Below are 14,556 nucleotides of genomic sequence, written 5' to 3' on the forward strand. Positions count from 1 at the left end.
TTATTCATAATGACTTGCATGTCTTAACAATCCACAGGCACCTTTAGAGCCACGTGGTAACTGGAAATATGAAAGCATCCCACTAAACTTAATTGTACACCCTAGGTAAAGACATGCCATTACAATCCCTTTTTGTTTCCTGAGCACAATTTGCAGTCTTCTAAATTCAGAATCTCACAACATACCTTTATTCCCCATGCTATGGTTTATCATTCAGAGTTAAAGAAAAAAGAAACCATTCTTGTTATTTTAATGAAGATAATATAATGAAAGTCATTGATTCAATATTTATTGAAAGATTAAAGGCATAGAAGAAAAAAATGTGGTAACATAAAGACATAGTTTCACGCATCACAAAGAGAACAAAGAAATTTCAGCTATGTGTGGGGATGGATGTTAACTAGATTTAATGTGTTGATTCACAACATATAGAAATATTAAATATTTATGTTGTATGCCTGAAACTAATAGAATGTTATATGTTATGACATCTCAACAAGTTAAATTGTTCTACTTTTTACTTATGTTATAATGAGAGGCGACTTCCAAGCTTCTTATACTCTGGACTCAACAGTCTACTAATATTTTAATCTGTTCTTATATTCCAATGAAATATAAGAGAATATTGGAGAATAGACTTGTGGCTGCCTGATGGGAGGGGGAGGGAGTGGGAGGGATCTGGAGCTTGGGTTTATCAGACACAACCTAGAATAGATTTACAAGGAGATCCCGCTGAATAGCATTGAGAACTATGTCTAGATACTCATGTTGCAACAGAAGAAATGGTGGGGGAAAAACTGTAATTGTAATGTATACATGTAAGGATAACCTGACCCCCTTGCTGTACAGTGGGAAAATAAAATTAAAAAAAAAAATAAAAATAAAAATAAAAAAAAATAAAATAAAAGACCAATGGAATAGAAAAAAAAAAAAAAAAAAAAATATTGGAGGATAGTTGACTTAGAATGTACAACCTTAAATTATCTATGTAATGTGATTGAGGAAACTTTGAGTGGAATAGAAAGGATATTTATCAGGAAAATTGGAAAAACCTCTCTGCTCTGATAGATCCTCTCCCATCAACTCCTTGGGCATTAAGCATCTGCATTTTACACAGGAAGGTCCCAATTGATAACTGATTATCCAAACTAAATAGTAATAGTGCCTACTTTCCAAAAGTTTAGATAAGAAATTAAATATCCACTGTACCTACTCAAGAATCTTCTCAAATTTATTAAGGGGTAAATATTCATAGATGTCTTTGTTCTAAAGGTAAGGTTTAGATTCACTGAACAAATGGGGAAACATATAGGAAAATATAGAAGATATCCATAACAAGAAAGAGAGAGCTATGATTCTTTTGCAGTGAGAGAAATGAGAGTGCTCATGACTAAGAGTTCTGGATAATGCACAAGGAAAGTGAGACAAGTGTACTGATGTACTATACATAATCCTGGAGTAACCGACTTAAGTAGTAAATCAAAAATAACCCCCCAATTTCATTAGAGTTATACTGAGAGTAACAGCTGTATAAACAAATGACAAAGGGCGATATGGGTCCATACATAACATGTGAGTTCATATTCAAAATTTCTTGTTGTGCATATTGGATTTTGCTGCATTTTCCTGTCCTGTGAACCAAAAGGATAAGACAGATACTGAAATTAGGCTATTCTGTTGATAATCCTCCACAAGGCATTCTTGATATCTTTGTTCCTCAGGCTGTAGATGAAGGGGTTTAACATGGGGGTGACCATGGTGTACATCGCTGAGGCCACTAAACTCTTCTGGGGGGAAGGGGAGACAGCTGAACTGAGGTACACCCCAAGAGCTGTTCCATAAAATAAACAAACAACTGACAGGTGAGAGCCACAGGTAGAAAAGACTTTGTACTTCCCACCTGTTGATGGAATTCTCAGAATGGAGGAAACAATTTGAGTATAAGAATAAAGGATCCCTGAGATGGGAATCCCACCAAAAATGGCACCAGTAAAATAGATTAATATGTCATCAATGGAGGTGTCAGAACAGGCAAGATGGAGAAGTTGAGGAGCATCACAAAAGAAATTAGGGATTTTCACATTTGTGCAGAAGGTAAGCTGTGAAATCATCAAGAAGTGAATCTGGGAGTCCAAAAGGCTAATGAAAAATGACACCAGGACCAACAAACCACATACGTGGGGCTTTATGATAACCAGGTAGTGCAGGGGGTAACAAATGGCCACTAACCGGTCATAGGCCATCACGGCCAGGAGTAGACTGTCCAAACAGCCAAAGAGGAAAAAAAAGGACACCTGAGTGAGGCAGCCTGCATAAGTGATGGATTTGCTGTGTGCCTGGATATTCACCAGCATCTTTGGGACTGTGGTGGTGATAAAACCAATGTCAGCCAAAGACAGATTGGAAAGGAAGAAGTACATGGGGGTGTGGAGGTGGGAATCAGCACTGACAGCCAGGATAATGAGCAGGTTTCCAAGTATGGTGACCAGGTACATGCAGAGGAAGAGCCCAAGTATGAAGGGCTGAAGTACTGGATCTTCTGAGAGTCCCATGAGGAGGAATTCTGAGACATGTGTAAGATTCTGTAGTTCCATGTAGAAGAGACACCTTTTGAAGAAGAAGAGATAGTTGGAGTTCTCTTGCAGTGCAGTGGGTTTAGGATCTAGCATTGTCTCTCTGGTATATTGGGCGACTATTATGCCACAGATTCTATGCCTAGCCCAGTTAATTCCACATGCTACAGGTGCAGCTGAAAAAAAAAATCTAGAGAGATGGCTGGACTAAACAAAACAAGACACCCAGATAAGTGTATACATTTTTGATTCAAGAACGCTACCAGTAAAATATTCATACTTGAGGACCATACACCTCAGGACCTTCATGAATATTTCTATTTGAGTTCTTAAAAGAATTTTCTTCTTCATGTCTGGGTTATTCACCTTTTTCTGTACACAGTCATGTTAGAGATGTTAGGCTGAAGAATGTTATAGAAGAAAGGAATTCTTGAGATAATAAATTCTTGAACACAGTAAAATATCAGTCCTCAATTTGAAAAATAGAATGAATATTCTCTTCAAGAGAAAATTGTTCCAATTAAATGAAACTATGAAGCACTATAAGGTATTTAGAATGAATAAGCAATGAGGTCCTTCCATGTAGCACAGGGAACTACTGTATCCTGTCATTGGGATAGATCATGATTGCAGACAATATGAGAAAAAGAATATATGTATATTATGACTGGGTCACTATACTGCACAGCAGAAATTGACTCAACAGTGTAAGTAAATATACCCTAATAAATTTAATAAAGTGGGAAATAAATTAATAAATTAAAAAAATTAAAGTACCTAATCTTATACAAATTCTCTTGATTTGGAGTGTAACACTTGGAGAGATAAAACTACATTAAGGATCCTAAATTAAAATCAAACAGTCATACTCTGTATTTTTATATGGCAATTATTTTCATGTTTTGTTTTCATAATTTGGTTATGACAGCCATCTTTTATGGAGACCAGTACTCACTTAAATATGTAGGCCATCTGGTCCAACCACTAAAATATAATTCAAACATATAAATATTTGTTCTTGCTGCACTTCATATTTTCATAAATTTGCTTTTGTTATAGGCACAAAATCATGCATCACTAATTAAAGATGGTATTGATTTACAGTGCACCAGCGATTAAACATTATTTAACTTTTAATGAATATTCTGTACCTACTTTTCATTTTTTGGTGATTTTCATCAGTCTGTACTATCTCAGGGAAATGTCTGAGGTTGAGTTTGCTTTTTGCTGTTTTTGTTTTCAGAGGCTTGATAACAATTCCTTTTTTTTTTTTTTTTGTCTTTTTGCCATTTCTTGGGCCGCTCCCGTGGCTTATGGGATGTTCCCAGGCTAGGGGTCTAATCAGAGCTGTAGCCGCCAGCCTACGCCAGAGCCACAGCAATGTGGGATCTGAGCTGCATCTGTAACCTACACCACAGCTCATGGCAACACCGGATCCTTAACCCACTGAGCAAGGGCAGGGATCAAACCTGCAACCTCATGGTTCCTAGTTGGATTCGTTAACCACTGCACCATGATGGGAACTCCAACCATTCTTAAATATGTCTGTAATCCCAAACGTTTGTGAATGGTTGATTTCTCATCAAAGCCAACCTTCTTATGTACGGTTAAGAAATTTATAAGCAAATTTGGTTTGATTTATTCTTGTTTTTTATTGCCATTACTCTAGGAGGTGGATCAAAAAAGATGTTGTGATTTATGTCAAAGAGCATTCTGCCTATATCTCAAAGTGTTTTATAGTATCTGGCCTTACATTTAGGTAATTAATTCACTTTGAGGGTATTTTTTTTTTTGGTATGGTGTGAAAATGTTCTAATGTCGTTCTTTTACATGCAGCTGTCCATTTTTCCCAGCACTACTTACTGAAGAGACTGTCTTTCCTCCACTCTATGCTCTTGCCTCCTTTGTCATAAATTAGTTGACATAGGTGCTTGTGTTCATTTCTGCTTTTATTTTAAATCACAACAGTAAATATTAACTTTATTGATTACTATCAAATGGATCATTTCATTTCTGGGCTTTCTATCCTGTTTCATTGTTCTTTATTTCTGGGTTTTTTTTTTTGTGCCAATACCATATTGTTTTGATGATTGTAGCTTTGTAGTATAGGCTAAAGTCAAAGCGCCTGATTCCTCCATTTCTGTTTTTCTTTTTCAATATTGCTTTGGCTACTTGGTGTCATTTGTATTTCTTTTTTTTAAGTATTTTATTTTTTAATTTCTTTTATTTCATGCAAATTTTAAAATATTTTGTTCTTATTCTCTGAAGAATGTCATTAGTAATTTGATAGGGATTGCACTGAATCTATAGATTGCCTTGGTCATTTTGACAGTATTGATTCTTCCAATCCAAGATCATGGTATATCTTTCCATCTGTTTGTGTTTTATTCCTAGGATTTTATTCTTTTTGATGCAATGGTAAGTGCAATAGATTTCTGTGTATGAATTTTGCATCCTGCACTATGACATGACTCTGTCAATCAACTATAATCTAATAAATTGACACAACTCTGTAAATCAACCCTTCTCTAATAAAAACTAAAAAACTTAAATCAGAGTTTGAATCATAGTTGGAAGAATGGGTTTATCAATGAAATGCAATCCTAAGAAATTATTTAAGGACCTTTTATTTTATTGTACTGTAGAGAGATAGAAGCCCATTATGTTCCAGGGAATTCATTCATGAAACATGTAGAAATCTTAAAGTGTGTCTTAATTCACACAATAAAATTCTCTCTCTCACTCTCCCTTTCTTTATAAAGAAAATATCATGTTTTTAAATGAATATTTTATATTCCATTAAGTAGAAAATGATAGATTTCCTCAGAAAATCTCTGACAGAGATACACCAAAGCACTGTTTTATTGTTTGTCCAGTGCTGTGGGACATCTCTAGAAGGAAGAAACTACCCTCCATGTGGAAGTCACACTGCCTAAGCTCTCTTTCAGATGAAACAAGGAGGTCTATTCAATATTTAGTAAAAATAGTTTTGCTTGCAGCTTACTCTGTGCCAAGCCAGATATAGGCTCTCTGGAAGCAGAAATGAATGTGATTTTTTCTTACCTTTATTTGGCCCTATACATATTTATGAATTATGTTCTTCAGTTGTGATACCTGTTAAAGCAAATATTGAAACAAACTGATCTCAGATTTAGATTTTGAGTTATCCAAAAGCATTAAAATAAGATTGTAAAAAAATAATAATAAATATCCATCCAAAATGATGTTCTAAAATGTACTAAAGTAGTAGTAAGCAATTATAAACTATCAATTTTTAAATTTTTAAAATTTGGTATGTTTGAGGTACAGTTGATTTTACAAAGAACCATGCAGGTCATAATCTTCTGAGACAAGAGGTATGATTAAGTCATTATGGTTTTGTGATCGTAATGCCTTTGAGATCCCTCAGTTTTATCAAGTGTATTAACAGTTTGTTCCTTTATATTATGGTTACCATAGTCTGTCTATTTTTATAGAGAGGCATTTGGATAGTTGCTTATTTGAGTCAATTATGGATAAAGAAATTATAGCTAAAAAATACATGAAAGTGATTCAGTTGTTTCCCTCCAGCCACTCAGAAACCACCTTGTAAGGACAAAAATAAAGTGTTTTCTCAGGGCTCTGAAGAAAACTAAAACTTTGTATTACTGAAATACATGGCATTTAATAATAACGATAATGATAATGCCAAAAATATACTTACTGCAAGCATCCATCTCATAGTTACTCACATATTCAGTACTTATTATGTTTAATGCTTAATCATTACAGTTATATGGACTGGAGATCAATTCAGATGATAAAGCTGAGGCTCAGAGATCCTAAGAACTTGTCTTGGGTCACACAGATAATGAATAGAACAGAGGGATTTAAAATTAAATGGAGTGTCTCTGAAGCCCATGCACTGACCATGTCCATTGTTTCCTTCCACTTCAGAGAGTCTAAGCCGAGGTTCAGAGCTCTGTTTCCTAAGGTATATCTTTTAACTACTTCCTGTTTCCTGACTAAGAATGTAACCCAACACTCTGATTTTATGTCTCCTTTAGAGACTGAAGGGAAATAAATTATAAGCATGAAGGAGGAAGTAGATAGTAAAACAAAATCAAGGAACAGGGCAAAGAAAGAGAGAGAACTGTCCTGGATCACTGTGTGTCAACAAGTTCTGTGACTTCCACCTATGGTCTCGGATAACTTCCTATGACTTTTTTTTTTCTTTGAGGGACACACCTGCAACATATGGAAACATTCCCAGTCTAGGGGTCAAATCAGAACTGCAGCTGATGACCTATAGCACAGCCACAGCAACTCCAGATCCAAGCAGTGTCTGCGACCTACAGCAGAGTTCGCAGCAACGCCAGACCCTTAACCCAATGGGGAAGACCAGGGGTTGTACCCCCATCCTCATGGATACTAGTCTGGTTCATTATCGCTAAGGCACAATGGGAACTCCACTTCCTATAACTTATGCAGCAGGTGACACCTTCTACTCGCCAATGTGGTCTTATAGGAATCCCGAAAGGAAGAGCATAGTAAACAGTGGGTCTCTGGCAGCAGTGACAGAAAAGAGAAATATCAAGTTGGACTGACAGATGAAAATATGTCTAGATGCCCTGTGAATGGAGTCTGAATTTTGCATTCAAATCTGACTCCACCCCTTTCTATCCAAGACTATATTTACATACTAGTACATATAAATGTTTTCCTGTCCTTACCTGTAAAATAATGATAGTGAAGGTTGTTCTTTTTTCGGGGAGGTTATATAGAAAAAAGTTAACAAGTAACCTTAAAAAATCCTATCTCAGTGTTCCCATTGTGGTTCAGAGGGTTAAGAACATGGCACAGTGTCCACGAGGATGCAGGATCGATTCCTGGCCTCACTTGGTGGGTTAAGGATCTAGCAGGTCGCATGTGCAGCTCTGATCTGGTGTTGCTGTGGCTATGGCCCAGCTTGCAGCTGTGGCTCTGACTTGATTCCTAGACAGGGAACTTCCATATGCTGCAGGTGCAGCCATAAAAAGAAAAAAAAAATACTTATCTCAGAGTCTGGCACTAGGAAACCCTACATAAAATGTTCATGATATTGTGATCAATGTCATCATTTCCATCATTGTCATCATCACCTTCATGATCATTTTGGTGATTAGCAGACAGTATAGAAGGAAATATTTCCTGCTGTGGTGGGAGAGATGTCTACAGGTGCTAGAATCAGTGCAGGATGAAAATAACATTGTTTGTGATAACATATGGTATTTGTCTTTGTCTTTCTGGCTCATTTCACTCAGTATGATATTCTCTAGTTCCATCCATGATGCTGCAAATGGCATTATGTCATTCTTTTTTATGGCTGAGTAGTATTCCATTGTGTATATATACCACATCTTCCGAATCCAATCATCTGTCGATGGCCAGCACAAATGAACATCTCCTCAGAAAAGAAAATCATGGACTTGGAGAAGAGACTTGTAGCTTACTGGTGGGAGGGGGAGGGAGTGGGAGGGATTGGGAGCTTGGGCTTTTCAGACACAACTTAGAATAGATTTACAAGGAGATCCTGCTGAATAGCATTGAGAACTATGTGTAGATACTCATGTTGCAACAGAACAAAGGGTGGGGGAAAAATGTAATTGTAATGTATACATGTAATGATAACCTAACCCCCTTGCTGTACAGTGGGAAAATAAAAAAAAAAAATAACATTGTTTGTGAGAGTTCCTGCACCCCCAACAGAACCAGGATTTAAACCTCATAGATCTCTAGCTGAAACATTGGATACTGATTCCCTCCCCTATAGCTGTCCTGCTTATCTCAGTGATAAAGGGAAAAAAATGCTCCTCCAGCCTGTCTTCCATCCAGTTTCTCCCTGGGCACTCACCGGCTGCTCTGCATCTCTGCTGGGGCATGAGCAAAGACTGATGATCCCAAAACCCCTCTCTTGCCTCGTAAGCAATGAAAACTCAAGCACTGTTCTCAGGACTAGCATGGGTCCTCTGATGCAGGCAATGGATGACTCTGGGAAGAGAACATATAGGTATGAATCCCACTGGACTGGAACCAGAAACTGAGGAGCTGGAAGGCAAAAGTGATTATTTACCTTTGTGGGACCTTGGGGGCTCAATGCTCAGAAGCTCATAATTAGCCAAATAGGTCCAGGTCCTCCCAGCCTCTGAGGACTTGCTGATATTAGCGAAAGCAGGAAAGGAGAAAAGGGGCTATCCTTGGAAGAGTTTGGAACCTTCCTCATCTTAGGAGAAAGCTCAAATGTATGACTCACTTCTGACTTCCAAATTATAGGGATTCTTATAAAAATAACTCATATTCTATCAATTAAAAACATATAATGAATTTGGGTTTAGTAGATGCAAACTAGTGCCTTTGGAATGGATAAGCAATGAGGTCCTGCTGTATAGCACTGGGAACTACATTTAATCACTTATGATGGAGCATGATGGAGGATAATGTGAGAAAAAGAATGTATATATGCATGTGTGACTGGGTCACTTTTCTGTAGAGTAGCAAATTGACAGAACACTGTAAACCAGCTATGATGGAAAAGATAAAAATCATTTTAAAAGATAAATAAATAAATAAATAAGTTAAATATGCCTTAAATCTGCAAATCCATTAACTAATAATGAAATTTAGAGAGAATTAGGTCTTTTATATTCAGAATTAGATATATTTTCTTTTTTTTTTCAGTTAAGATTTACATCTCCAAGGAGAACTTCCTATTTTTCTTTTGATTGTCCTGGTTGACAACGTGTATTTTAGCAGTGGAAATAGATGTGGGCATTGGAGGTGGATATTTCTTGCTATTTTGAATGACAGCCCATTTTTTCATTTTTCTGCTGAGTTGATATATATTGGTACATTAGACAACTTCCTATTTTCATATACTTATCAGGGAGGTAACTGTTTGATTAAATACTTCAGGAAGTCTCACAGAGGTATACATTCAAAATGTAGGCCAGTAATATGGAGAACAGTATGGAGCTTCTTTAAAAAACTAAAAAGAGTGTTAGCGTGTGATCATGAAGTCCCATTCCTGGGCATTTATCCAGAGAAAACCATAATTTGAAAATATACATGCACCCATATGTTCATAGCAGCTCTATTTACAGTAGCCATGGAAGCAACCTAAATGTAATCAGTAGATAAATTGTGGTGTATATATATATATAGTGTGTGTGTGTGTGTATACACACACACGCACACATGCAATGGAATATTACTCAGCCATAAAAAATAATGAAATAATGCTATTTGCAGCAACATGGCTCAACCTAGAGATTTTTATTTTATTTTTTTTATTTTTTTTTACATTAATCTAATTTATTTATTTATTTTTTTATTATTATTTTCCCACTGTACAGCAAGGGGGTCAGGTCATCCTTAGATGTATACATTGCAGTTACAGTTTTTCCCCCACCCTTTGTTCTGTTGCAACATGAGTATCTAGACATAGTTCTCAATGCTATTCAGCAGGATCTCCTTATAAATCTATTCTAGGTTGTGTCTGATAAGCCCAAGCTCCCGATCCCTCCCACTCCCTCCCCCTCCCATCAGGCAACCACAAGTCTCTTCTCCAAGTCCATGATTTTCTCTTCTGAGGAGATGTTCATTTGTGCTGGATATTAGATTCCAGTTATAAGTGATATCGTATGGTATTTGTCTTTGTCTTTCTGGCTCATTTCACTCAGGATGAGATTCGCTAGTTCCATCCATGTTGCTGCAAATGGCATGATGTCATCCTTTTTTATGGCTGAGTAGTATTCCATTGTGTATATATACCACTTCTTCCGAATCCAATCCTCTGTCGATGGACATTTGGGTTGTTTCCATGTCCTGGCTATTGTGAATAGGGCTGCAATGAACATGCGGGTGCATGTGTCTCTTTTAAGTAGAGCTTTGTCCGGATAGATGCCCAAGAGTGGGATTGCGGGGTCATATGGAAGTTCTATGTATAGATTTCTAAGGTATTTCCAAACTGTTCTCCATAGTGGCTGTACCAGTTTACATTCTCACCAGCAGTGCAGGAGGGTTCCCTTTTCTCCACAGCCCCTCCAGCACTTGTTATTTGTGGATTTATTAATGAGGGCCACTCTGACATGGTAGTTTTGATTTGCATTTCTCTTATAATCAGTGATGTTGAGCATTTTTTCATGTGTTCGTTGGCCATCTGTATATCTTCCTTGGAGAAATGTCTATTCAGGTCTTTTGCCCATTTTTCCATTGATTGATTGGCTTTTTTGCTGTTGAGTTGTATAAGTTGCTTGTATATTCTAGAGATTAAGCCCTTGTCAGTTGCATCATTTGAAACTATTTTCTCCCATTCTGTAAGTTGTCTTTTTGTTTTCTTTTTGGTTTCCTTTGCTGTGCAAAAGCTTTTCAGTTTGATGAGGTCCCATGGGTTTATTTTTGCTCTAATTTCTATTGCTTTGGGAGACTGACCTGAGAAAATATTCATGATGTTGATGTCAGAGAGTGTTTTCCCTGTGTTTTCTTCTAGGAGTTTGATGGTGTCCTGTCATATATTTAAGTCTTTCAGCCATTTGGAGTTTATTTTTGTGCATGGTGTGAGGGTGTGTTCTAGTTTCATTGCTTTGCATGCAGCTGTCCAGGTTTCCCAGCAATGCTTGCTGCATAGACTTTCCTTTTCCCATTTGATGTTCCTGCCTCCCTTGTCAAAGATTAATTGACCATAGGTGTCAGGGTTTATTTCTGGATTCTCTATTCTGTTCCATTGGTCTGTCTGTCTGTTTTGATACCAGTACCACACTGTTTTGATGACTGTGGCTTTGTAGTATTTCCTGAAGTCTGGGAGAGTTATGCCTCCTGCTTGGTTTTTGTTTCTCAGGATTGCTTTGGCGATTCTGGGTCTTTTGTGGCTCCATATAAATGTTTGGATTGTTTGTTCTAGTTCTGTGAAAACTGTCATGGGTAATTTGATAGGGATTGCATTGAATCTGTAGATTGCTTTGGGTAGGATTCAACCTAGAGATTTTTATACTGAGTGAAACATGACAGACAAAGACATGTACCATATGATATCATTTCTATGTTGAATCTAAAAAAAAAGGATAAAAATGATCATATTTACAAAACAGAAGTAGACTCACAGAGAAAACAACCTTATCTTTACTAAAGGGGATGGGAGTTAAATTAGGAGTTTGTTAAAATATGCATACTACCATATATAAAATAAATAACCAGTGAGGACCTACTATATAACATGTGGAACTATACTCAATATTTTGTAATAACCTATAAAAGGAAAGAATCCGAAAAGGAATGGATATATGTATATGTATAACTGAATCACTTTGCTGTGCACTTGAAGCTACCACAACACTGTACATCAACTATTCTTCCATAAAATAAACAATAAATAAGTAAAATGTAGGTGGGAACTGCCACCATATCAATGCTTGACTAGAAGAGGATATGATTTCAAGTTTGCTCATATGGCAAAGGCAGGATCCAGTTCCTCTTGGGCAGTTGGCCATAGGCATCCCTCAGTTTCTTGCCACATGGACTTAATCTACTGGACATCTGAAACATGTGAGAGCTGAAAGCAGAAGAGGGCTAGCAGGCGAAAGTCTGATTATTTACTCACTAATGTTGGAATAACACATGAATAATTTTCCAAATACATTTCGTTGCATGGAAGTCACTAGCTCTAGTCAACACCCCCAAAACTTTGTCTATAAAAGGTCATTAATACAGATGTGGGTGTTCCTGTTGTGGCTCAGCGGGTTGTGAACCTAAGCTGTATCCATGAGGAGGTGGGTTCAATCCCTGGGCTCTCTCAGTGGGTTAAAGGATCTGGCATTGCCATGAGCTGTGGCATAGTTCACAGGCATGGCTTGGATCTGGCACTACAGTGGCTGTGGCATAGGCTGGCAGCTGCAGCTCTTATTTGACCCCCAGCCTGGGAACTTCCATATGCCACATGTGCAGCCCTGAAAAGAAAAACAGGTGAAAGAGCTAATTGGGAGCATCTTAGAAGCTGCTCATCACAAAGATTTCATCCTCTATCAGGAATTTGGGCTCTAAGCACCAGACTATAGAGATGTCTCTCTGCTTTTCAACATAGTACCCAGCTCTTTGGAGTTCCCTAGTGGCTCAGCAGGTTAAGAAACCAGCACAGTCTGGGAGTTCCCATCATGGTGCAGTGGAACCCAATCTAACTAGGAACTATGGAGTTGTGGGTTCGGTCCCTTGCCTCACTCAGTGGGTTAAGGATCTGGCATTGCCATGAGCCATGGTGTAGTCACAGACGTGGCTTGTATCTGGCTTTGTTGTGGCTCTGGCTTAGGCAGACAGCAATAGCTCTGATTTGAACCCTAGCCTGAGAACCTCCATATGCCATGGGTGCAGCCCTAAAACAACAAAAAGACAAAAAAAAAAAGAAAAGAAGAAAAGAAAAGAAACCAGCACTGTCACGGCTGTGGCACAAGTGTGATCCTTGGCCTGTGAACTTCTGCATGCCATGTGTGTGGCCAAAAAAAAAAAAAAAAAAAAAAAAAAAGAGGCAAATATAGTATAGTTCCCAATGCTTCATAACACCAACTTCTCAAAAAAAAACTTTACTGGAGAATAACTTATACATGAAAGAATTTGTTCTATTGTAGGTATTTCTGTAGATCCCACCATGCTGCCCCTGGCCATGTCATAAGAAGTCTCCCTGGTTTCTCTTAAATAGAGAAGTCTCCCAAGCCTTTCCATGTTGGAAATAATTGTCACATACCTTGGAAAGATTTCTTGCTTATCTCAAGGCGAACCACCTATAGAATAACATGGAGATGCTGAGATGTTCACTGCTGTCTCAGTAAAACTGATCAGCAGTGATCCTGGAATATTTGCATGGTGATGATAATTGTGGGGCCATCCTCATGTCCTGAAGTTCAAAGTCTTCACAGTAGTTGGACTCATTTAGAATTTAAACTTTTTGTGCCATCACAATTCAAGTAAATTTTAATTTTGAAATTACCTACTCTTTTTGTGTATTTTAGTAAGTTTTTTTGCATGTGGGAGGGGGTGTAGAGATGTAGAGAGTTCATAATATGCTTGTTTATGTTTTCTCGATTAGAGCTATATGTTGAAAGAGACATTTAAACTCTTAAAGAAAAAAACAACAGAGTTGTTTTCTCTTTGCAACAGAAACCAAGCCATTTCAGGACCAATCCAACAAGAGTCTCTAGAGGTTTCTGCTTTCTGTTCAACTAGAAAGGGCACATCTCTCTACAAATGTATACTTCTTAGGATCTTTGTATTTGACTCCTGAAGTCTTCTTTATTCTTTTTATGGCTGAAACTGTGGTAAATGGAAGTTCCCAGGCCAGGAGTTGAATTGGAACTGCAATGCCAGACCCAAGCCACATCTGTGACTTATGCTGCAGCTTGCAGATCCTTATCCCACCGAGTGAGGAGGAATTGAACCCACATCCTCATGGAGACAACATGAGGTCTGTAACCCTCTGAACCACAACAGGAACTCCTTGATGTCTTTTTATAAAAATGTGGCTTTTGTCCTATAGAGTGAGATAAAGTGAAGTGCATGGAAATCATGATTTCTGGCAACCTCTATGTCTTCTCTTTACAGCCCACCTGGCTCTGATCTCTCTATATGAGGAACTCAGAGATTGGTTTCTAATTAATGGATATAAAGAACTTGATTATTTACTCAATATAGCTGGATATGAGAGAAAGGATGCTAATTATGTGTGTGTGCATAAGTGGCAAAAGAACATTTTAGGAGCCCAAATGACCAAATAGCAGAAGTAAAGAGAGGATTGGAGAAGAAGGTGTGAGGGCTGAGACATTTTAAAATGCTCGGGGAAGAAAAATCTAATATTTAAGAGAAGTCATTTCTTAGTGGGAGGTTTCAATCAGGGACTAGGTCATTGTTAGTGAAATTCATAGGTAATTTAGGTCCTTGGTAAAAGGCAGGGTAAATTACTGTGCTGACCTACATGGGAAAAGAA

General features: G+C 37.6%; 1 protein-coding gene across 1 annotated transcript; it reads right to left on the minus strand.

The window, feature by feature from the left end:
- Positions 1-1,664: 1,664 nt before the first annotated feature.
- LOC100524668 (olfactory receptor 7E24-like) lies at positions 1,665-10,680 on the minus strand. The gene is made up of 2 exons (XM_021082507.2): positions 10,660-10,680; positions 1,665-2,627 (listed from the first exon to the last, which is right to left on the minus strand). Exons 1-2 carry the CDS (start codon positions 10,678-10,680, stop codon positions 1,665-1,667), a joined length of 984 nt encoding a protein of 327 aa, XP_020938166.2.
- Positions 10,681-14,556: the final 3,876 nt, after the last annotated feature.

Source organism: Sus scrofa, chromosome 2 (genome assembly GCF_054392235.1).
Source record: "Sus scrofa isolate SSC_HxYL_T2T_F1_AM1 chromosome 2, Sscrofa_HxYL_maternal_Yorkshire_Landrace_v2.0, whole genome shotgun sequence".
Lineage (NCBI taxonomy): Eukaryota > Metazoa > Chordata > Mammalia > Artiodactyla > Suidae > Sus > Sus scrofa.

Excerpts from the sequence above, each read along its gene's own strand:
- LOC100524668 (XM_021082507.2), bottom strand. The coding sequence starts at position 10,680 with ATGTCAGAGTGGCCCTCATTA. Across the intron at positions 2,628-10,659 it reads TGTCAGAGTGGCCCTCATTA|TATCTCTTCTTCTTCAAAAG; the intron begins ATAAATCCACAA and ends GAGAACTCCAAC.